This window comes from Aristolochia californica, unplaced genomic scaffold (genome assembly GCF_029961685.1).
Source record: "Aristolochia californica isolate CCGP_79_NKW_82.1479 unplaced genomic scaffold, dmAriCali1.0.hap1 SCAF_14, whole genome shotgun sequence".
Classification (NCBI taxonomy): domain Eukaryota; kingdom Viridiplantae; phylum Streptophyta; class Magnoliopsida; order Piperales; family Aristolochiaceae; genus Aristolochia; species Aristolochia californica.
The window spans coordinates 1,533,121-1,555,416 of NW_027181815.1; the positions used below are offsets into that span (position 1 = coordinate 1,533,121).

The 22,296-nt window shown below is 40.0% G+C and overlaps 2 protein-coding genes across 2 annotated transcripts; one reads left to right on the top strand and one right to left on the bottom strand.

Annotated features, from left to right (window-relative positions):
* Positions 1 to 6,684: 6,684 nt before the first annotated feature.
* LOC137950537 (protein GLUTAMINE DUMPER 3-like) lies at positions 6,685 to 7,464 on the bottom strand. Its single transcript, XM_068797068.1, has one exon. The coding sequence runs from the start codon at positions 7,361 to 7,363 to the stop codon at positions 6,935 to 6,937; it is 429 nt and encodes a 142-aa protein (XP_068653169.1). The 5' UTR covers positions 7,364 to 7,464; the 3' UTR covers positions 6,685 to 6,934.
* An 8,275-nt stretch (positions 7,465 to 15,739) lies between these two features.
* On the top strand, positions 15,740 to 21,581 carry LOC137949980 (uncharacterized). Its single transcript, XM_068796281.1, has 9 exons — positions 15,740 to 15,952; positions 16,077 to 16,256; positions 16,376 to 16,451; positions 18,041 to 18,170; positions 18,274 to 18,391; positions 19,950 to 20,041; positions 20,196 to 20,265; positions 20,376 to 20,458; positions 21,055 to 21,581. The coding sequence occupies exons 1-9, from the start codon at positions 15,851 to 15,853 to the stop codon at positions 21,140 to 21,142; spliced, it is 939 nt and encodes a 312-aa protein (XP_068652382.1). The 5' UTR covers positions 15,740 to 15,850; the 3' UTR covers positions 21,143 to 21,581.
* Positions 21,582 to 22,296: the final 715 nt, after the last annotated feature.

The following is a 22,296-nucleotide window of genomic DNA, read 5'->3' on the forward strand; positions in this document are numbered from 1 at the left end:
ACCCCCTAGTAGAGACGTTAGGAGGTGATGAACGAGACGAGCTGTCTTTCATCAAAAAGTTAACGTGGACGTCGTATTGAATCTAAACGGTGGCTGTATGCATCAAGTACAATTTCAACTCCGCAAGTCTTGTCTTCCTTTAAATTATAAGCTTTTGCTTCTTTTTGAATTGCATGTGATGTCTTTATCAACACGGAAAGGATGGCTCTTCCAAACTAGCAAAGAAGTTGAGTCATGAAGCCGAACGGCTAGTTTGCATCGTCTCTTATCATTATGAAGCCTTGTGGAAATTTCTTCGTCTGCTACTCCTTCGCTATGATCATTAACCTCAGCTCACTGGAAATTATTTCAAGATTCGGCTATCTGGGTGTGCTCGAAAACATTAAATAAAGATCAGTCTTTCGTATAGACAGGCTAATCCACTTTCATCATCTGGTATATCTTAGGCACGTTCAAATATGACTCATTCTTAGGAAATTGTTTTACTTGTATGCATTGTTTTACAGTCTCATATATGCCACTCTAGAAGCACCATGGAAAACATTCTATATAATAATAAAAATAAATAAATAAACCTTTTGAATATGGTGGGACATGAACGGTCATTATCTTATCTCAAAGCAGTACGTTTACTTTTGAGTTTCAGGAATCTGCTTTACAAAAAAAAAAAAAAAATTGATATTGAAAGTGTTCTCTTTCTTTCGATGTTGAAGTTCTTCCACTTTTTAATGCTAAAAATAACAAGTGCTGTTGGACCTAAATCTCTCTGGGCCATGGACGTCGAGAAGTAAATATGCCAACCATTTAAAGGAGCAGCAATGGGAAATACATATCCTTCGTCTCCCTCTACATTGAAACCATTTAAAGTTATCGACTTCGCCCAAACAGACGCTTTCAGCAAAGAATCATTCAAACAAAGAAAATGGAGGTTCGCTGAATGCTGTGCCTGGTTGCACCATGTCAACACTCACATGAAATAGAAAGAAACCGTGCCTGGCTTCTCAGTTGAAAATGCTTTCCCCAGTTCCACTGTCGGCCATCGCTCAGAACAAGGTAATCATCTACACAAGCTCAGGAAAGATAGCAAACACCTAATGGAACCACTGAAGATGCAATAACTCTTAATTATCTGATCTCAGCAGGGTAGCCGACAATGCTGAAGTTAAGAACGTTGAGAGGATGAGAAGAGGCCAGGTCAATTTCCCAAACCTTCTTTCAACCTGGACAAAGGCCTTTCCTGCGTTGCTCTCATAGGGCCACTAAGGCAACCAAAGAGACATCACTAAAGAGTCGGTCCAACGAGTCCTGGGTTAATGATTTAAGCCACTACTGGTTGTTCTATCACTTACAGATATTGAAATGGCCATAAACATTCAGCTCCAATCTGTTCATTTCTTACTGACCTCAATTAGACTAGAGATTTGCATATCTACTCAATATCCTGAGGGTGAGCTTCATTGGTGTAGTGATTTTCCAGCAATTTATCTATCAGAAATTTGATCTTGATTGGTTCCATCACTAGCACGTCCAGTGTAAAGCAGACCTTACATTGCAATTATTCTTCATCATCCTTACTAAAGGATGTAAAGCCAGAACTTGTCAAAGTCTCATTTGCATATGCACACATGTAACTTGGGAGACCTCTCCTTTTCTTTTCTGAGAAAGTTCCTTCCTCTTTTTAAGGTTTAATGTGATGAAAAAGAGACTCACATCTGGTAAAGAGGAAAAAAAGAGGGAGAATGAGCTCCAAAGAATAGAATAAGGAACCAAATTAAGCGATTTTCACCATTTCCAATACTAATTGTACATAAAATAACTTTGCCAACATCCAGTGGCCGCATATGGCCACTCTATCTGATGCAGCTTAGTGGAACTAGGTGAGCCGTTAGTGTCAAACAACCTGTTGACCCTGAAATAAGAATCTCCAAAAGAACACAAAACCTATCTGGAAGAGAACACACTTTTGCCATCTCTACAGAACTGGTTTTAAGTTATCTTCTCCAGAGTCTTTCCTCTTAGGAATCTTAGTAGCCGAGCTCTTTCTTTCTCCTCCTATATTTCTCACCTGGGTATCAAAAGGTAGCAAACAGTTGTCATAGGCAATGGGTTCCACAGTACTCTGGCCTCTTCAAAAGATTTGGGAGGGAACTTGGCTCAATGAGAGATGGACACCAAGCCTCACCGTGACAATATGCTATAGCACCATCTCATTGTTGTTTGTCTCTTGAGAGGGGTCATGTAGATAGAAATATGAAGAAGAAAACCAACAAGCCATCTAATTTGTTCCTCCACAAAACCACTAACTCCATAGAAGAGACGGCTCAAACAGTGCAGAGTCTTGTCTTAATGATATAGGTTTTTGGGCAAAGTCTTATTTTCATTTCTCAATTTCATATATTTACATCCGTTTTATATAAAAAAAAATTACAGTTAATTTTTCTTTGGTCTCTCGGATCATATCCGCCTTTGATGTTATGGAGGACTTCTTCCACTGTTTTTACGGATCTGCAAGAAGTCATCCTCAAGTTGGTGCGTATAGATCTCAAATGCCCAACTTGCCAAGTGAGTTGTAGAAGTTCTTGTTGCATATTATTTTTGTAAGTATGTCTTCCAATTGGTTTTCAGATTTAACAAAAGGAAATAGAATTATCTTTGCCTCAAGGTTTTGTTTGATGAAGTATTGATCTACTTCCCCATGTTTAGTCCAAACATGCTGAACCGGATTATGTGAAGTATCAATAGCCGCCTTGTTATCGCAGAATAAGTCCATCTCATAGTTTGGGTCACAGCTAATTTCAGTCAATAATCTCTGAAGCCAGAGAAGCTCACAAAGATCCTTAGCTATCCTATGAAACTTGATTTCAACACTTGATAACGATACCACCCTTTTATTTTACTTTTCCAAGTAACTAGGTTCCCTCCAACAAACGTAGAATAGCCTAAGGTCGAGCTTCTATCTGAGGTATTCCCTACCTAGTCAACATTTGTGTAACCTTCTACCCTTAGGTGATGGTTTATTGAGAACATGAGTCTTTTCTTAGGGGAAGACTTTAGGTATCGAAGAATTTGATTCACAACATTCATATGATCGTTATTCGGACAATGCATGAATTGGCTTACTTACATTTACTACATAGGTAAGTCATGTATAGGAGAGATAAATAAGTTTATCAACCTACCTATGTCATTATCCCGTGCATTGGTGGACCAGTAAACAAGTGGCTTGATGAGACAAAATAGGAAGAAATCCAAGTCTAGAGGTAAATTTATTTTTCTAACTCTGGTCTAATGAATGCTGGATTAGTAACTATTTTTAATCCAACGAGGACTTGACAATGGACTAAAATTCCTCTGCTGGACCATGGATTAGGTCTGCAAATAAATATTAAATTGTAAGAAAACAGAAGACTCGGAATCACCCACATTATGGGTCTTTCCACCAGCCGGCACTATGATCAACGTAATGATTCAGAGCTGAACCTTCATGTGAGACTGAGACCCACCAGTAAGATGACGTCTGTTAGAGGAAATTGAAATGCTTAACAGTTGAAGAATGCAAAAGGTCTACACTGTAGATAACAATGGCTTTTCACCGGAGATGAGCTTTGTGAAAGATATGGCTCTCCTTGAGCGGAGACAAAGGGGAGGTTTGGCCACATGTAATAAGGTTATTAGATAGAGGAAGCTAGTGGAACCCGAATAAATTTATGGTGACACCCTATGATTAGATGCCGATATGAGAAGTGAGCTGAAATGCGACAACTTGTTTGTGCTCTAGTGTGTCAGCGAAGCATCTCCGACTTCATCTCAATCCCTCTCATTGTCCTTCTGCTTTCAGAAACCATAGTTTGGAATGGGTCCCTTCGTGTTACGGTGATACTGCAACAACGGAGACGAACTCCACAATATTAAGCAAACTTCGTCAGTATTTTCATCAAACAGAAGAATGAGAATGACCCATAAAAGATAAAGTTTGATGAGTTTGTGTATTACTTGGCTTTCACTAGTAATCGTTAGGTTCAAGAACCAGAAATGGGTTCCAAAACCCAGCAATTATGGTTCAATGCTTTCCAAGTTCGAACTGTTCAAAAACCAAAATGAGTATGGGTTGCTAGAACTAAGGACTGGCACATTGGTTTCAGGGACATGATTCCGGCCGAAGGTTGATGAGATAAACCCATTCCATGGTGGGGAACGATGAAACAGCGGTCCAGATTCTTCAGAGACAAAGAGTCCACCATTCCGTGATGGACTACTTCTTCAATCTTCAGCTTCCTGACCTTCCCCTATCCCCTCATCAAAACAAAAGCAATTAAGGTTCTTTCTCGGTAGCCCACGAAAATGTTTATTTTCTTCTTTTAACGTCGAGAGATGAGTCACTTCCCACCTTTCTCTCTCCCCATAAAGTGGGTCTCCGTTGAACAGTTTCCTCGTGGAGATTCAAAAGCAGTTTCAGACCTGTAACAGCGAGATTAATAGTCCTCTTCTGTTCGGCTCATTATCTCGTCGCCGCGCCCAACTGGTGGAGATCCCCCACTTCACGATTAAACAAATAAGTCAAGAAAGTAACAGTAGGTTACCTTTCTCTTTTCTGAAACAAATGGCTTAATACAAGGAGAAAAATTCAAGCAAAGATTTAGCTTCAGCGTTTCCTTCACGTCATGGAAATGCATGACGCAGTTGATGGTGCAAGCCAGTGCTGCTTTATTTAGGGTCTGATTGATGGTTTCGATCCAATTGGAGGTAAGTAAGAACGTAAGAACATCTAATCAGCTTGTTCAGGTCTTTTACACTGTCACAGCCAAATCTGGTCCAACCTATTTTAGAGAACTTGGCTCCGTCATGTGGCCTAGAAATACCCAAAGGCAATAACTCATCAGACAACCTGCCTTACCATTATCATCCACTTCAAAAGTTCGAACAAAATGATAGAAAGTAGAACAACAGTAAAGGTATTTTTTGCAATTGCCTTTTTATATATAAAAAAAACAAACAAACAAACAAACAAAACAAAACAAAACAGAACAGATTTGGCATTGGGGATTCCCCGCACTCCATCTAGGCATAAAATCCAAGAGAAAAGGATTAGTTGAGAGGGAATATGTCACTTCATGCTTCCATGACACAAGTGATGGAGTCATTTCCGCCTCTAAGCACTGTCTCGTCCGTTTCTGGAGGATCAAATCGCTGCTGCTGCAGTTGCGGCTCGGTGGGATCTTCAAATTACAAGTTACAACAGATTGGTGCTCCGTGATACTTTTCTTCTCATCATTTACAATATCTTGCCGAAACGACGCTAAATATACTCCAGAGACCCACCGTAGGTTCAATCAAAATACGATCACGATCAGACGAAAAACGATACGACGCAGTGTAAGCATAGCGGACAACAGACGACCCATAGATAAGGATCGCTGTTCCCTGAGATTTGACGTTCTACCAATATAGTCTCTCTTCTTTCCGATTCCGGAAGAGCTCATCTTCCCTATGGGATTTACATTTTCATCTTGCTCGTGGCCCACGGAGTGAGTCGACGCGTATCCATCGCCGGCGAAGCTTCAGTAGCACAACCCTGCCGGTTAATGTGGTAGGATTCGGGACTCAGCCCATGTTAAGCTAGAAAACAACCGGCGGCTACGTGTTTTTACCCGAACCGGTAGTAAATGAGCTGTTAGTGCAGTGGGAGGACGTTTTCCCCATTCGCCGCGTCTCTCTGCTTATTCTGATCAACCGCTCGACGGTCTTCCACGTTACGTTCTCCACTATCGATGCAGACGCCTCTTACAATTGCCCTCCTTTTTCAGATATAATTACCCGAAAGGCCACTCTTTCACGAGTCTTCGGATATTCTTCCCAGGTCTCAGCAGCCGCCACGGGTTTCGAACGGGAAAACCGGTTTGTTTTTCTCCCCCTCGACGGCCGCTATTAGTTACGATGTAACGGCGTGACGCGCTCTCGAGTTGCCGCATCCCAGGCTGCCGACGCCAGATACGCCTACACCTAGTTTGCCAGCTCACCAAACTCAACGAGATACGTCCGCGTGGCGATCGTATTTTCTTGTTTTCCAAGGAAGAAGATACTATAATTTACACTGCCACTTTTACTTGCAGCAGCAGCCAGCAAGGGTGGCGTACGCATGCAAGCGCGTCTCAGTGAGAGGCGAAAGTCATCGTCCTGATTCCAAATGGCGGTGACACTAACGACTCCGAATATTGCTTCATTGGAATTTCGAAGTATTTAAGCATCTCTCAGTTGGACATTGACAGATGAATATCATGAATTTAGTAGCATCTGGCACATGTGGTGGGTCCGGGCTAACTACGGGGAAATTTCTCAACATGAGAAGCATCATCTTTCCCGGTTTTTCTTATTCCGCCTCCGCTTTCGGAGTTTTAAAATGAAGTGCTTTCGGAGGTGGTGGCTGGCGGTTTTGTTTTATGCTTTGGTTCAGAGTTTCTCAAACCTGAGAATGGGGAAGGAATTCCAGTTCCCATGACTTTTGAGCTTTTCACAGGTATGGTTTCGTGCTTCAGGAGCTACGACAGTTTTCGCTCTCGCTTGAAGGGAAAGAAAAATGGAAAAAATGAAAGAGAAGAAGATATATACGGTGTGGTTGATACCTTAACAGTGATTACTCCTCCTCTTGAGTCATCTAAGATGAAGAAGAAAGAAGAAATCAAGAGATGGAAAGAAGTTTTCTCTTCATATTAGGATCTCAATGACTTTTTACATTCCCGACATGGAGAAAAAAAGAAGAAGGAAAAAAACCAACAAAAAGAAAAAAAAAAAAACAAAAAACCAAAAAGAGCAAGGGACAACATAACCCATTTCCAATTCCAACAGAACTCGTACTCAGAGACCACATCCAAAACCTGAAGCACGAGTTTCTCCAGAAGAGAAAGAGAGCGCAAAAACCTCACAAAATCAATGAATCTCACTGGTCATGATCCTGGGTCGTCTCTGCTTTCTCGACGTCCTTTTCTTGGGTCTTCGCCGTCTCTGGTTTCTCGTCCTCTTTATTATTATCTTCGAACGAGGACGCGCGGCTGCAAATCGGCGTGGCAAGATACGTAGGCTTCTCGTCACCGGCCATAATAACAACCACTTTGGCCTCCAAATTGGTGGCCATTTTGAGGGAATCCCCAGGTTTATCCTCGCCGCTCTCCGGATCCCTCTCGGCGTCTTCCCCGTTCTCCAAATACCCAGACAGCTTCCAGTAGGAGCAAGCCAGAATCAGCAGCGCGAAGGCTATGAGTCCCAACATGGCTGCCAGTCCCCCGAAAAGGTAAGGAACGGGCGAATGCCATGGGGAGTGCTGTGTAGGAGCCATTGTGTTGTTCAAGTTCTCGCTGACGGGCCTCATTTTCCACTCACAGATGAATAACAAACCCAGAAAATAAAAAGAATCAAAACAGAGAAGGAGGCGAGGAGGTTTTGGTCGAGGAAGAACCCCAGGAAGCTCCGCAAATGCGATGGACAAAAAACGAGCGAATACTCGCGGCTATTTATAACCCAAAAAAGCGAGGCTTTTCTCTCTAATCTTTCATTAAGCATCGCGATGCTTTAAGACAAGCTTCCCCTGAGAAGCCAAGAAGACGCTACGTTCGACACTCCACTAAGCTGCAAAGCGACACAGAGAACCGGATCTCACGCTGAAAATGTCTCTTCACAAGGAAACCGAAACTGATTTCCTTAGTAACTAAGTAGCCCCAATTTTAATATAAACGCCTCTTAATCACATCTAAGCATTAACAGTCAAATTATTAAAGCCTTACAAGTCCAAATTTTCTTCTCTTTTCTTCCCCCACTAACTCCCGCCCTTTTTAGTTTTTTGTAAGCAAGCAAACAACTTGTTAACGTGTTCATGGACAAATGGGCTGCCGCGTTTTTTTCTTCAGGGTTGCGTGGGAAACTTATCCGTAAAACCAGGGCCCATCGCCTCCTTTTCTTTCCTCTCATCTAATGGCACAGTAAAACCGCACTAGGGTCGCGCCCCTTTCGACCTTTGAGAGCGACCGCAATGATTCGAGAACGGAATTTGTACAGGAGAAAGCTAATTTGCTGCATCATTTGCTGTATGATTTGAACGGCTTCCCTAATAACCGAATTGCCATTGTCCACCATTTTTGGTTTTCCTCTCTAATGGATTGCTTCACCTTAGTTGAGGACAACTGTGTTAAATTATCATACGCATGGGTTGCCCAAAAGGAACACGTCTACATTTATTACGTGCTTGCTTAGAAAGAAGATGGTTTAGGGTTTAGCGTTCGTCGGAGGGTTCGGATGAACGGTTTGCGTGGCCCACTGCTGCAACGTGGCCGTGACAAAGCTGGAGGTTTTAGAGAAGGGATAGATCGGGAATTTTTTTTAAAAAGAAATTGTTTAGAAAGCAAATCACAATGGCGCATACGAAAAGGAAAAAGCAGGTGGCGGTTTTGGGGATTTGTTGGAACGGTTCTCGGTTGATGCTTTCTGACCTGTCCTCCACGCGACTCCGGCTAATCTTCCGCTCGGACGAGGGACCCAAACCTCCTCGACTTTTCACCTTTTTGTAGACATGGGCCTGGAAAGTACGATCGTACCCCCATTCATGATTCATAATTACTTATTTCTTTCTATTCTTTCTAAGATTAGGGCTCGAACAAAGCCAAAGTGAATAATAAACCGGGCTAATTAATCTCGTTAATTCTATCGTTCCGAAAATGTTGATAAAGAATGAGGCTAGTGAAAGGCCTTTGTAGCCACAATTGAACAAACCTAACAACACCAAACGAGTCACATGAATCAACCGCTCGTAATAATAGAGGGCCCACCGACCTTGACTATACAGGATGCATGTGATGTCAGAACTCAAAAACCCAAAAGTGGCAATAATAACGGCTCGGCTCGATGTCAAGTGACTCAGGTGGTTTCGTTCTGGACAAGAGTGAGGCGGGTGTACCGGAAGGCGGACCCACTCGTCGGACATTCGGTGGGACCGCTACTTTATGCCTTGCCTGCCACCCGTGACGGACATGAGAATACAGGGGGCCCCTTGGCTACAAAGGTCTCTGCACACGTTTCCCGCCACGTGAGGGTAAAGCAGGGCCCACCATCGTAGACTCCGGATCGTACTCTCCAGTACATCTTAACTACGATCGCGTGTCCTTGCTTTCTTCTCTAGCCGACTGCTACGCCGCCTCGCGGGATTGCTAATCTAATCTCTCATTATTAGCTTTACGTTTTAAAAAAACTGATTACGTAATTGGCGGGCCTGCTTCCTGCTTTCCTCCCCCGGTAGATCACGAAGTGCATAAAATGATGGAAAACATAAATAATAAAAATAGAAAACAGAAAAGAAAAAGTACGTAATGGGTGGGAGGGAAATGCGTTGGTGACGACGGACCTGCCGCAATGTTTTCTGTGATCGTTCCCAAGTTTACGAATAAATCGACCTTTAGCTGTGGCTTACTTTGGATTCCCAAATCTTGATTTGATTTTCTGAAATGGATTTTGGCCACTGGGTGCTTGCCATATCCGTTTCTCTTGACATCAGCATAAAAAAGGAGATTTGTTTAATATTGATTAAGACACTGAGATTATCTGCTCTGTTTTATTAGTGGGTTTCCCACCATCATTACGGCTTCTATGTGCACCCTGTTTTCTGATTTAGATCAGTTTCTTTAACCAGCGTATCTCCATTTGTTTAACATGCCCGGAGCCGGAGGAGAAAGGCAAAGGAAGAAGGAATTTTTTTTTTTTCTTATTAAGATGAGGTGGGATTGAGACTTAACCAAACACGTCCTATTATTTTAAGTGGGAAATCTAAATGTGGGTGGTAAGTGATGAATGCAAATAGGAGGGGCGAAACAAAGTGAGATATGTTGGAATCTTTCGTCACAGGGGGAGGGGAAAGGGTGGAGAGGCTGTACCCTGGCGGGTGGAGGCCGCATCTCAGATGGTTTTTCTTCGATCCATCGAACAAATTAGGCGGCTTCGCTATCATGGGATTCGACCATGAGCGCATTCCTTTCCCTGTGCAGCCGCGCAGAGGCCTTGTCGCCCACGACGTGATCTATGAAATGCCGCCTCATTCCCTCATGCGGGTCGTTATCTTCAGGAACCCTTTCTCCACTTCAAGTTCTCTAGTAACAAGAATAAAATCCAGCGAGCATCTTACTACCTGATTTGAGACAAAGGGCACTTTCGCTTATCATTTCACTTGAACACTGCAGTTCAGACTTCCAAATTCAGAATCGAATATAATGTGGATGAGTGCAGGAAGGTGTATTTGCTCGATCAACTCTCCCACTTCAATCCAAGATACACTAGTTCCAGGGAGGTCGTGGAAACAAGTGAGAAGGTAAGCTACGCGAGTCCAACGACTGATTTTTGCTCTAAAGAAGCATGTGATGTGCCTAACAGCAACCCCCAGCCTGGGGCCAAATAAGAAAACAACAAGGCACCCGCCAGGAACACAAACCGAGTGAGATTCGTTTTGTTCCCGCACCCTTACAACTGATTAAACTTTGGTGGGTCACTCTTCTCTCCCGGTGTTACCTGCCATCATTACCCTCAATTTGTAACGAAATATGAGGCCTGGCGTAATCGCACTGGTGTTTGTACGGACTATTAGGAAAAGACATACCGTTGGATGAGGGGGCCCAACGTACATACGTCACCCACTGAATGAATGATGCGAGAGACGGGGCGCATGATTATATAAGGTGGATCTCCCACTACTGGTTGATGGAGTCCACTCTATTTGCTGTTTTATTATCTACTCCACCTTTTCCATAGGATGTTGATAAAAGCGCCGGTGGTAGAGTGCTTTGGCGTTTTATGTAAGGTCAGGTTCAGCTCATTTACTGCTGTTAGGTACCCTCGTTATTTTCATTTTTCTGAGTATAATGGACAGATCGTACTCCAGTGTTTTGCTGACATAGAAGGTATCTCCAACCGGCTTGGAACAGGGGCTCCAATTTCTCTTTTTCCACAAAAAACATCGGTTTATGTAGCAGCGGATTATTTTAGGGACAGTTCTTAATACTACCTCGCTGAAGGAAAACTCAAAACACTGAAGAAAATACATACCATCTGAAATTTCCACCATACCATCTGAGGTCGCCGCCATCATACTCGAGTAGTTGGGCGTAGTGACTGCTTCCACTCTAGAATGATCCTGTAAAGAAATGCACTGATCGCTAAGTGCATGGTCCACCAAATCATCATCAATCATCATCAATCATCACGATTCACATATCAGGCTAGTTATGATGGAAACCAGACAATACCAAGAGCCCATTTCCATTAACAATGAAAAAAATAGTCATAGAGATTCTGCCATACAGTCATAAACATCATGTTCTCTTGAAGGGTAACCATCTGCAGATTTCTCACTGACATGTTTCCCAGTTTTGCTTTTCTGCTTTCTCTTAACATAATCCCTTCTTCCTTCCTTCTTCTTCTTCTTAAACCAAATTATCCATGGATTAAATTCTAGAATTCAATAATTTCCTCTGCATCACCTAGAACCAAATTCCTGTACTCATCAAATCCCTATCAATCTCATATGAAGACAATACATCAGCTTCCTAGTGATCCAAGTAATAATACTATAAGACAACCATTTATTATTTTGATATCAACAGAAATAAATGCTATTGTAGAAGGAAAGACCCTCAAAACTGTGCTTTTTGCATATTCTGCACCAAAGAAATAAATCCTGGACTGCTGGATCCTTTTAAAGAACTGGTCTTATGAATGGGACCCTATCCTATGAACATGAAAGGATCCCATTCATAGGACCATTCCCCTGAATGAGAACCAGTGGTCCAGGGACTTCCCAGAACAGTAAATCCCACCTCCATTGTTATGCTAGCAAAGTATTTTAAAAAATTCCAAAGCAATTTTCACCCGAAACATAAAAGCTATAGAGAACATGAGTTTCTTCATGAGACAGCCACCAATTACTTTTGTAAATGGATCCCTTTCCACTTTCTATATAATATATGGTTCCATTATTGAAAGTAGTCTGTCACATGACAATTAGCTAGCAAGTTGCAAGCAGAAATAGTTCACAAAGCAAAGAACCATTTTCTTGGATTCATTCTGGAGTCAGAGGCATGAGAAACCAAAAAGAGAGAGGAAAAGCACTTATTGACTTAAATTCTTACTTTCTGGGAAGATCATCTCCCGACCAAGCTAGAATAGTTAGATTGGACATATCGAAAGTAAGCCATTTGAGTATGCTGTTGCTGTGCCTAAAATCTCAGTCAATGTGATCCCTTTAGGATAGTGAATGACCATAGTGATGCAGTCACTTAAAGAAGATATCCAGAGATTGGTGATCCACCAGGCTTCAGAGAGTAAATTGCTGAAATGCTAATGATATCAAAACCCAAAGTGTACATCTAGGATTATGGAGGAAAAAACAACCCCAATGAACAAATCTTAGGCTTAATGTACAGTTCAGTAGATGTGCAAGCTATGCAACAAGGAAAAAACAAAATGGAGAACTAGCTATGAATTGCAACCAGACTCTATAAGAGATGCAGAGAGAAATTCTAGGCAACTGAATCAATCTCGACTCTTGAAATGCTGCAACACGCGATTCCTACTCCAATGAGGTCATCAGAGTCCATGCAGGATGTGAAGCTACCATCTTGTTCCATTACTAGTCATTGTTTGCAGGGATAAAGATCTCAGGACTTTGGTACATGTGATAAAATAGTGCTTTATTACGTGTTTTCCAGGTTTCAGAAACTTCTTGTATTATCAAAATCATATCTAATGACAACTAGACCAAGTGGCTCTTGATGGAGCCTACGTGTCAGTGAAAAAAGCCATAGTACTTACTCTAGAAGCATTATAGACTAACAGAAAGAGACAATTACAAGAAGTTGTTCTCATAAGAAAGCATGTAGAAAGGCCATCACGCTGAAAACTAAAGTAGCTTCAAACAGTACAACATAGCTTACCCATGAACCAAAACTGAAGGACCCATTTGATGCTTACTAGCAAAAAACATGACCATATGTGACACATGTTACAGAAATGATCCACTATAACGACAACTGACCAGAACAGATAGGCAACTTAAAACGGTTCATTCAAAAGAAAGTTTTGTCCTGGACTGCATTCTTTCTTAAGCTACTTTCTGAATCTACGAGTGTGAATTAACAAAAATACTATAAAAATATAAGACTAACTTAGAAATTAATGAGAGTGAACAAGAGAAAAGTAAAGAGCATACTGATGGACTTTCGTGGAAATCCTGGGACCTTATGCTGTGGAATCTCAAGAAACTACCTGGGAACCAACTGGGTGCAACTTCCTTGCTGAAGCCTTTCTGTGCAAATATGTGTGCTTGAGTGTTGTTTACTGTTGTTTGTCAAATTTTTTGTTCGGCCATCAGTAATTGAAGATGATTTTCTTAACACCATCTGATAAGGCACACAAGTGCATTTTCAGTTGCATATACTCTTTTTTTTAGTTGCTGATGATTTTTTTTTTTTTTAAGTCAAACATACTTTGAAAAGACTGTGGATATTGCAGGGGCTAATTTGTCACCTACTCTATGCCCCCTATAGGGGGCTAATATTCTGGCTTATCTTTAGGGGAAAAACAGTATCAGTAGCAATGCTTTATGGACCCAACTTTGGCTCAATGGCCACATGGGAGTCTTAGCATGAGGCCTTGGGGTTCAAGTCTCAACAGGGTATGGGGTGCAAAAATTCAAACAGATAATTGCTCTTCATCTTAAGGACTCTTCTTGTCTGGTTTAGTTCTCTTTCTTATCTATTAATTCAACAAGCAAAGGAGATGGTTTGGTGGTAACCAGTTACATGTGTTGGTTCACTGTTCCAAAGACTATTGCACGTCACCACTGGACTTCAAGAATATTGCAAACATTATGCACATTCTTCCGACAAGTTACTTTTTGCATAGCAAGGTTCCCCAAACCAGCTAAGGTTCAGTTTCATGTAGTATTTGTTGATATGTCAAAAGGAAATCTAAATTAACAAAGCCAGCTTGTATCATCCTTCATGCTCCCTACGATATCAACAAGTAAAAACAGTTCACTCTGCTTTTCCACACCAGATTCACTGCTCCAGCAGCTTTTACTGTCTCCTAAACAATTAAGGCCACTGGATACATGTCTCTATAACTTCAAAGGTTCCCGGTGCCTTGCTCCAGAAGCTGCTCATTAACTTTGCTTAGATAATTTAACCGAACAGCTGCATATTTAACCTCCCAGCATATTATAATATATGTCAACCACAGAAGTTCTATTCAGTCCTTTAGTGTTAATAGCTGCAACCAACACCATACTTTATAATCTAAGTCATTTTCAGCAATGCCCCTAAATATAACGAGTCATGAGAAATATAATTGTCTGTTATTGAGTATTTAATCCACCCTGCAAACACCACCATGTAAAAACTATTTTAGAGATCACCTTCCAACAATAGCCAGTCTCGACTGTTTTAAGTTACCATCAGTTTAAGAAGAGCAAACTTCTAATCGAACAGTACAATTCATGATCTATATATAAAGACGGTGGATTTCATGAAGCAGTTTAACTCATACTGCTGAACCGCAACTTCACTGCCACAGCCGCTTTAACCACCTTAAATATAGTGATAGTTAAAAAACTCAACATCCATTACTCCGAACATTTCAACCATACAGTGTCTTGCAAGATCAAACATGACCGAATTTTTTATCACTCAAAAGAATTTCAGCTCCTCCTGATAAACTTAACCGATTACTTAAGAACAGTGACGCTTTACTCCCTTTTAGTATCCAAAGATGATTACGAACCAGTTCTGTTTGATTTTTCATCGGGTGGAATATATGCAACAGTCATACTCAACCAACTAATGCTGAACTATTCAATGACAAAAAATAATAACACACGACAATAACAATAACTATTGTTGTAACCATAGCTGTAGCAGAACGCCACGTCATGAAATTTTCCCTGCAAGTGGCTACGAACATAAACGCTATTCTTTGAAAAGAACGAAACAGAAAAGCGGAGACAGATGCGAGATGGAGAAAATACCAAGCTAAACCTAATGTTGTAAACGAACCAAAAGCAGTATCAGACGTCAACGAAAGAAATTAAAAGCGGAGATTAAAACCTATCTGAATGCGTGCTTACTGAGGATTCCAGACAAATGCAAGAAGTCCATACAACAGAAAAATGAGACAAGATAATGAAAATGGCGAAGTAAGAGCATACATACACTTTCGAGGAACCGGAAGATCAGATTCTACAGCCGCAAATATCCCATTCACGATCATAGAAACGGACCTTGTAAATTGCCCCCAATTACATTTTCTAGCTCAGCACTTATTTATTCTTAGGTAGTTAGGGATTATTTTGCTGCCATAAAAGAATAAATAATAAAAATTAATGTTTACCATTTTTATTAAAAATACTATTAGACATAAATCCCTCTCGAGTGGTTTCCTTGCAACTATGTCATTTTATGAAAAAATAAAAAAAAAAAATAATTGTAGTGTTTTTTCCTACGTAATAAATATATTATAAATAAAATATCAATTTTAAAAATAAAATTGAGTGAGACAAATATGTGATCATGATCATAAATATATCATATACTGAATAAATTATAATATAAACAAAATGAGTTTATTTGTGGCTCGGTAGGCTGTGGCCTGTGGGGCCATGTCGATTAGTGTAAAGAAGAGAAATTAACACAAAAAACGGCATTCTGTGACCCCGAGGAGGGAAACCCTGGAAACAGGATCCCAGAAAACCCCTCACAGGGTGGAAGAAGGAGAAAAAGAAATCATCGTTTCACTGTTAGGTCAGTGGAAAGGAATTTGTGTTTCCACCATGGCTGGACCTGCAATGCCTCCGTATCACCAACAGTGGCCCGCGCCGGCGCCTGCTCCTCCGATGCCCGTCGAGGCCCCTACTCGCCCCGCTACTGACGAGGTATGACAGTGTTTCATTTTCTTTTCTTCATCCTTTTTTTTTTTTTTTTTTTTCTCTGATGTTGTTTTTTTTAAGAAGATTTTCCTTTCAATTTCGTTGCAATACTTTTTTTTCTTTTTTCCAGCTGCGGACGATCTTTATATCTGGTCTTCCACAAGACGTTAAAGAGCGAGAGCTGCAGAACCTTCTCAGATGGTTACCTGGTTACGAAGCGTCTCAGGTGAATTTCAAAGGAGAGCAGCCCATGGGGTTTGCTCTCTTCTCCACTGCTCAACTAGCAATGGCGGCAAAAGACGCCCTTCAGGTTTGTTTTAATTCGTTTTCTTTTTTAATTGCCTTTTTATTTTCCGTAATTTCTAATTGCGTTTGTCTTTAGATATCGGATGAAACTATGAGAGAAAACTAGTATTGTTTTTTTTTTAGGATATGGTTTTCGATGCGGAATTGAAGTCAGTTTTGCACACTGAGATGGCTAAAAAGAATCTTTTTGTCAAGAGAGGTATTGTTTCTTTCCAATTTTTTTTTAAAAATAAGTTTACTTTTTTCTGTGTGTATTCGTCACTTCTCTGCGGCAGGAGGTTTGCTTTTCTTGCTATGTTTCGGGATGGTCCTATTGTTATAATTTAGCTGGCTGTGGATCTTGTTATGTGGGTGATAGAGCAGTTGTCATATCTGTTCGATGTTATTCACAACTCCATAATCAGAGAATTTGGTTTAGCTTCTGTGTTTCAATACAAGATATTGGCTTAAACTAGTTAGGAGTTTTAGATATATCTACTTACAGGCAATGCAGTGTGACTTAAACCCAATACAACAATTTTATCTAAAAAACCACTTAAGTGAAATTTAGCCAAAGTTAGTTGTTTTATTACAATATCACTTCTTGCATTTGTCTGTTCTTGCATCAAGACTTCTGCAACTTGCATCGGGACTTTGTGACAAATTAATTGTTTGAATGTCGAATTAGAACGGGAACTTATGGGATGTTGACCATAGTTCTTGTGCACAGGGGGTTACAATTGTTGTCTTTTTTTTTTTTTTTTTGTGGAATCAGTATAGCCCAATTAGAGCGAATGAAGATTCGTTAGATATGCTCAGTTCCAGCCATTTTTCCATTTTCTTTTTGGATGATTGCTTTTTTTTTCCTGATAGCTAAAATTTTGAGATACCTTGTTATCATTTCCACTTGGGTACAAGTGATCAATGAGTGCTTTTTTTTTTTTTTTGCTACAAGTGTATATAAAACTGTCTGTTGCTCAGAAGCACATGGAGTCTTGTTCCAACCTTTTCAAGTAGTTATATTAAACTTCCTTCTCCTTTGTCTCTATCATTTTTAGCCCATTGTAATTCGTCCACATGACTTCCTTTTCAGAATATACTTGAGAAGTCCCGAGGAAAAAATTTAATGTAGGCCAGCCTACCAAGAAGTAGAAATGGTTGGGCCGAATGACAGATGAGAGTTATTATCCTTGCTGTAGTAATAATAGTTTTGATGATGATGATGATGGTTTTTCCATCTTGCCATTTTGTTCATTAGAACTATTCAGTGGTTTGAAGAGTAGTGCTGAAAGTAAAAGCTTGTAAAAAAATGCCTTAAGGGTAATTTCAATGTAAGTTTCTGTAATGCATCTTTGAAACCAGCAACAGTCATTCTGAGATACAGTCAGTTTCAAATTAAAGTCATTAAAGTTGTAGACAAAAAGTCACAGTGAAATACTCCATAGGATTACAGATATCAATTGAATTTGTCTTGGTTGTTTAAGGACTTAATCGCTCAGATGCCATAAGATGGAGCAGCTATAGAGTCTGATTCTTTCAAATTCTCATGTAGTTTTGTCTCTTGGTTGTTTAAGGACTGAATCGCTCAGATGCCATAAGATGGAGCAGCTATAGAGCATGATTCTTTCAAATTCTCCTGTAGTTTTGTCAACATAATCTCGTGTTTTATGTGGACCACACTAGTGGTAGGAGCTTTACCGATGAGGCTCATTTTGGCTTGTGTTTTTTCTAATCATTTTATTTGTTCAGCTACATCCTATTAATATTATACCTTTCTGAGGCCTACATGTTATTATTGTTGTTGTCCAGGTGTTGTGGCTGATCCAAATACCTTTGATCAAAGTAAACGCTTGCGAACAGGAGGTGACTATTCTCACTCAGGATATCCAAGTCCTGCACCTTTTCACCCTCCACCTCCACCAGTTTGGGGCCCTCAAGGGTAAAACAAACTCTTTACTTTACTTCGATATGTTGAAGCAATTAGATAAGATATTTGTTCTCTCTCTCTCTCTCTGACATTCATTGATGTGAATTTGCTCTAGGTACATGCCTCCTCCTCCGCCACCATATGATCCTTATGCTGGCTATCCAGTTCCTCCCCCAGTGCCCATGCCTACTCCTGCTCCAGTTCCTGCACCCACTGGTTATGCTCCTGTTCAGGTAACTGGTGTTTCTTTGCGATAAAATCAGTTAAAACAGCAGATTATCACTTGAAAAGAGTAAATTATTGTGATGGGAATTGTATACAATGAAAAAGCAATATTTGATAGGTATAGTTGAAATGGACTTTGTTCTCAGTCTTAATAATAGCTATTTGCCACTGGTCAATATGAGATGTTAATTCATGGATAACAGATCCATGTCTCTTCAGAGGGAGCACATGTATTCTTTAGCCCCAAGCATTTGACATATGGGTGTCCTTTGACTTTTTATGCTTTTCTATAATGGAAAAAGTAGAGTGAAAAATGTTATTTTAAACAGTGCTCACTGTTTAGAACTTTTACTTGTGCAGTAAATTCATCTGAGTACGAATGGTCTTTATGATCTTTCTAACTGATCTGATCTGATTTTGACTTTGGAGGCTTTCGCCTAAGTACACAGTGTGCTGCATCTCTATAATAATTTTCAAGTTTAAATTTTTTTGAGTAATTACCTATTTATTGCTTTAGAGAGATTTATAATACTCTTCTGCACTTTGTTTAAACTATCTTGTTGTCTAAAATGTGTGAGGTCATGGATAGTGGATCTAAAATGTGTGAGATCATGGATAATGGATAGATGTCCTATACTACTTTCATATGCTGCAAATCTGGCCTAAGTGGTTCCACAGTCCAAGGTTGCCTAGCTGGATTTGCTTCAAGTCTGTTTTCCTGGTTGAATAATTAAAATTTATATTTGTTCAAAATCTTACAGAAAAAAAATTCTGCACAATTTTATTTAAAAATGGTTTATCACAGTATAGTAAAATGCCATTAATCTTATGATCTCTATTTTGAAGTGAGAATGCTTTTAGTTTATATGCGAGTTCACTTTTTATCTATAAACCAATTGCCATGGTTAAAAGAAATCTTTTTGTAGAGCTACCCTCTCTCTCTCCCCCGGCTTTTACCTCATCTAATAGCATGAGAGCTACTGAGGTGATTGGTATTGGGACAGATCTTTTGTCTGAACTTCTTAATTTTTAACCATTTTCTCAACAAATATGGTCATATCTTTTTATGTACTTTTGGTAATGTTGATTTTATGCAGGCACAAATCCCCCCCCCCCCCCCCCCCCCCCCCCCCCCCCCCCCCCCCCACACACACACACACACACACACAAAAAAAATAAAAAAAATGGTAAGATTCGAACTCAAAACCTCAACTAGAGATTCCACATTAGCCATTGGACCAAAAGTACCAATCCACATGAAACACCTGTACTTGATGTGTCTTATGTCAAACGCTTGAGTAGTCTCATTCCAAGTTGTGGCCTCATTTCCATTTCACTCTCCGGTAAAGAACTTGTGCATTTGCCTTCATAATTAGTAAAATATTCAAATTTGAAACCTATGAATAAAGATGAATTAGAGTGAAGTGAACTGCCTTCCCATCATTTTAGTTTTAGTGAAAGTTGTCTCTCATTCAGTGGTTGTAAGGAATTTTCTGGGCATTTGGTTTCTATTTAGAGAAGCTAGATTTAAGAGGTTAGTGTAACTTAATTGCTTTTTATTTGCAGAACACAAAGGACAATCCTCCTTGCAATACCCTCTTCATTGGCAATCTTGGAGAAAACATAATTGAGGAAGAGCTGAGGGGCCTTTTCAGCGTGTATGATCCTTTGATTTTGTTGATTTGACTGCTTATTAGTTCACTGTATGATAACTTTGACAATATTTTTTCTCTTACTAAACTTTTTTCATCTACATATTTACTACGAGAAGTATTTTTTCTGCAAAGTTCACAATATTGTTGCTTTGTGCAGACAACCTGGTTTTAAGCAAATGAAGATCTTGCGACAGGAAAGAAATACTGTTTGCTTCATTGAATTTGAAGTATGTATATACATTTTTGCTTGTATTAACTCGTTGTTTGTTAACTTTAAGTGACAGGAGCACTTTCATGTGTTATTTTTTTATTATGATCTCTGTGTTCACCTTTGCAGGATATGAATAGTGCCTCAACGGTGCACCAGAATTTGCAAGGTGCTGTTCTCCCAAGTTCAGGGCGTGGTGGCATGAGAATACAATATCCTTATATTATCTTGTTTCTTATATTTCTGCTACTTATTTCCAAATAGAAGCAATTGAACTTAAGGGTCAATAAACACCTGTACCAAAATCTCCTTGGTAAACTTGTGTCCTCTTAGCTTTCAGATATTAGCTGCTAATGCAATTTATTAACTCCTTATTACTCTGTTTGAGGTCACTTTAGAGGTTTTCGTTAGTGATTCTGTGTTTATTCATCTGTGCTTGTACTTATTTTGGCTTCATGACTCATGTCCTCCATGCATGACCCATGTCCTTCATGTGCTCGCTTTGTTACTGAATTCATTATTTTACTGAGGATGCTGCTCTCTGTATTCAGCAGTATTAACTATCATTAGTGAATTAGACCATCTGGTATCTGGAGGACCATTTACTTTTCATTTGGATAAGATTTACCTATTCTTTAGCATCAAAGAAATGAGTCAAGATTCATTTTATGTTAGTTTTGTTTATAGTCTTTATCTCTAACTGCCTGTAGTCTCTGTATATCGGTTGACAGTAGCCAAACTTTTTGGATGTGCATTTGGATCTTGATTCAGTTATCCATGCTGATGGTTTTCCTTGACCCTACTTCACATTTTCGAAGAACCCATTTGGGAGACGGAAGGACGCAAGCAATGGAGTCACAGCTGCTGATCCTAATGGAGCTCCTACCTACCAGTAGTTGGAAGGGATGTATTCTGCCTCTTAGCATGGAAAATAGATGGGCATATCATGCCATTGCATCTCACCATATAGTCATCAATCTCATATTTGGTTGTGTGAATGAACATGGTGATCATGTCTGACATCGCAAATGTTCCGTGAGTGAGACTGTCTGGGGCATTATATGCTGTTTAAGATAAATATATATGTGCATAAAGCATCAGGCAAAATTGATGACTAGGACCATATATTGTTCTATATAGGGATCCATGTGTGGGGAGGATTTCATTTTTGTCATGTGTTGCATTTTATAACACTAGAGTGGTATAGAGACATTTCTGTCATCGTATCTTGGTCTGATTTCACTTCATACCATGTGGGATGGTTCCTGCGTTCATGCAACATCATAATACTTCAATAGCAGGAGAGTCTGAGGCCATATGGTCATGATTTCATTACCATCACTCCATCCATCATTCCATCTTTTCATCAGTGAACTGATTAAGATGTTTCAACCCCCAGGCTCATCATCTTTTGCAAGCAAGCCGCATATTAGAGAAATTTGCTAGTGTGATTTGTATGCAGAATTTGTTTTACAGGTGATGAAAGCTCCGACATTCACTGGAATAGAACTGCCAAGGCGATGGAGCCAACAGCTCTAAATTTCAGTTACTTGGAGGTACCATTATTTCGTTGTCAAGCATACCTGATCTCCTTGTGGGACAACATTCTGCTTTGCCAAGTTCAACCTGAGACCTTTCAGTTGTCTTGGCAACCGTCATGTCATATGATTCAGGTGTATCGCGAAGTTATCATTAATAAAACCTTTTTTATCTTAGGTTTCCTTGTGTGCTCGGCATCTTCACTAGAAGACCAAGGTGTCAATTACTCATTAATTATTTAACAAAGATGACCGAGAGAGTTGCAGAAGATTGAACCATGAAACACACCGGTTGGGTTGTACTAGTACCATACTAATACTACCCCTAGTACCCAAACCTAGGTCTGGTCCAAATCTCTATCTTGCAAATCATTTAGAGCTTGTACAAGATTCCTAGATTGGGTAGAATTACATTTATGCAATTGGAAAGCGTACTTAAGAGCTTTCAGTGGTACATCTTTAACTCAGTAACCCACTTGAAGAGGAGATTGAGTCCAATTGAGTCAATTTAA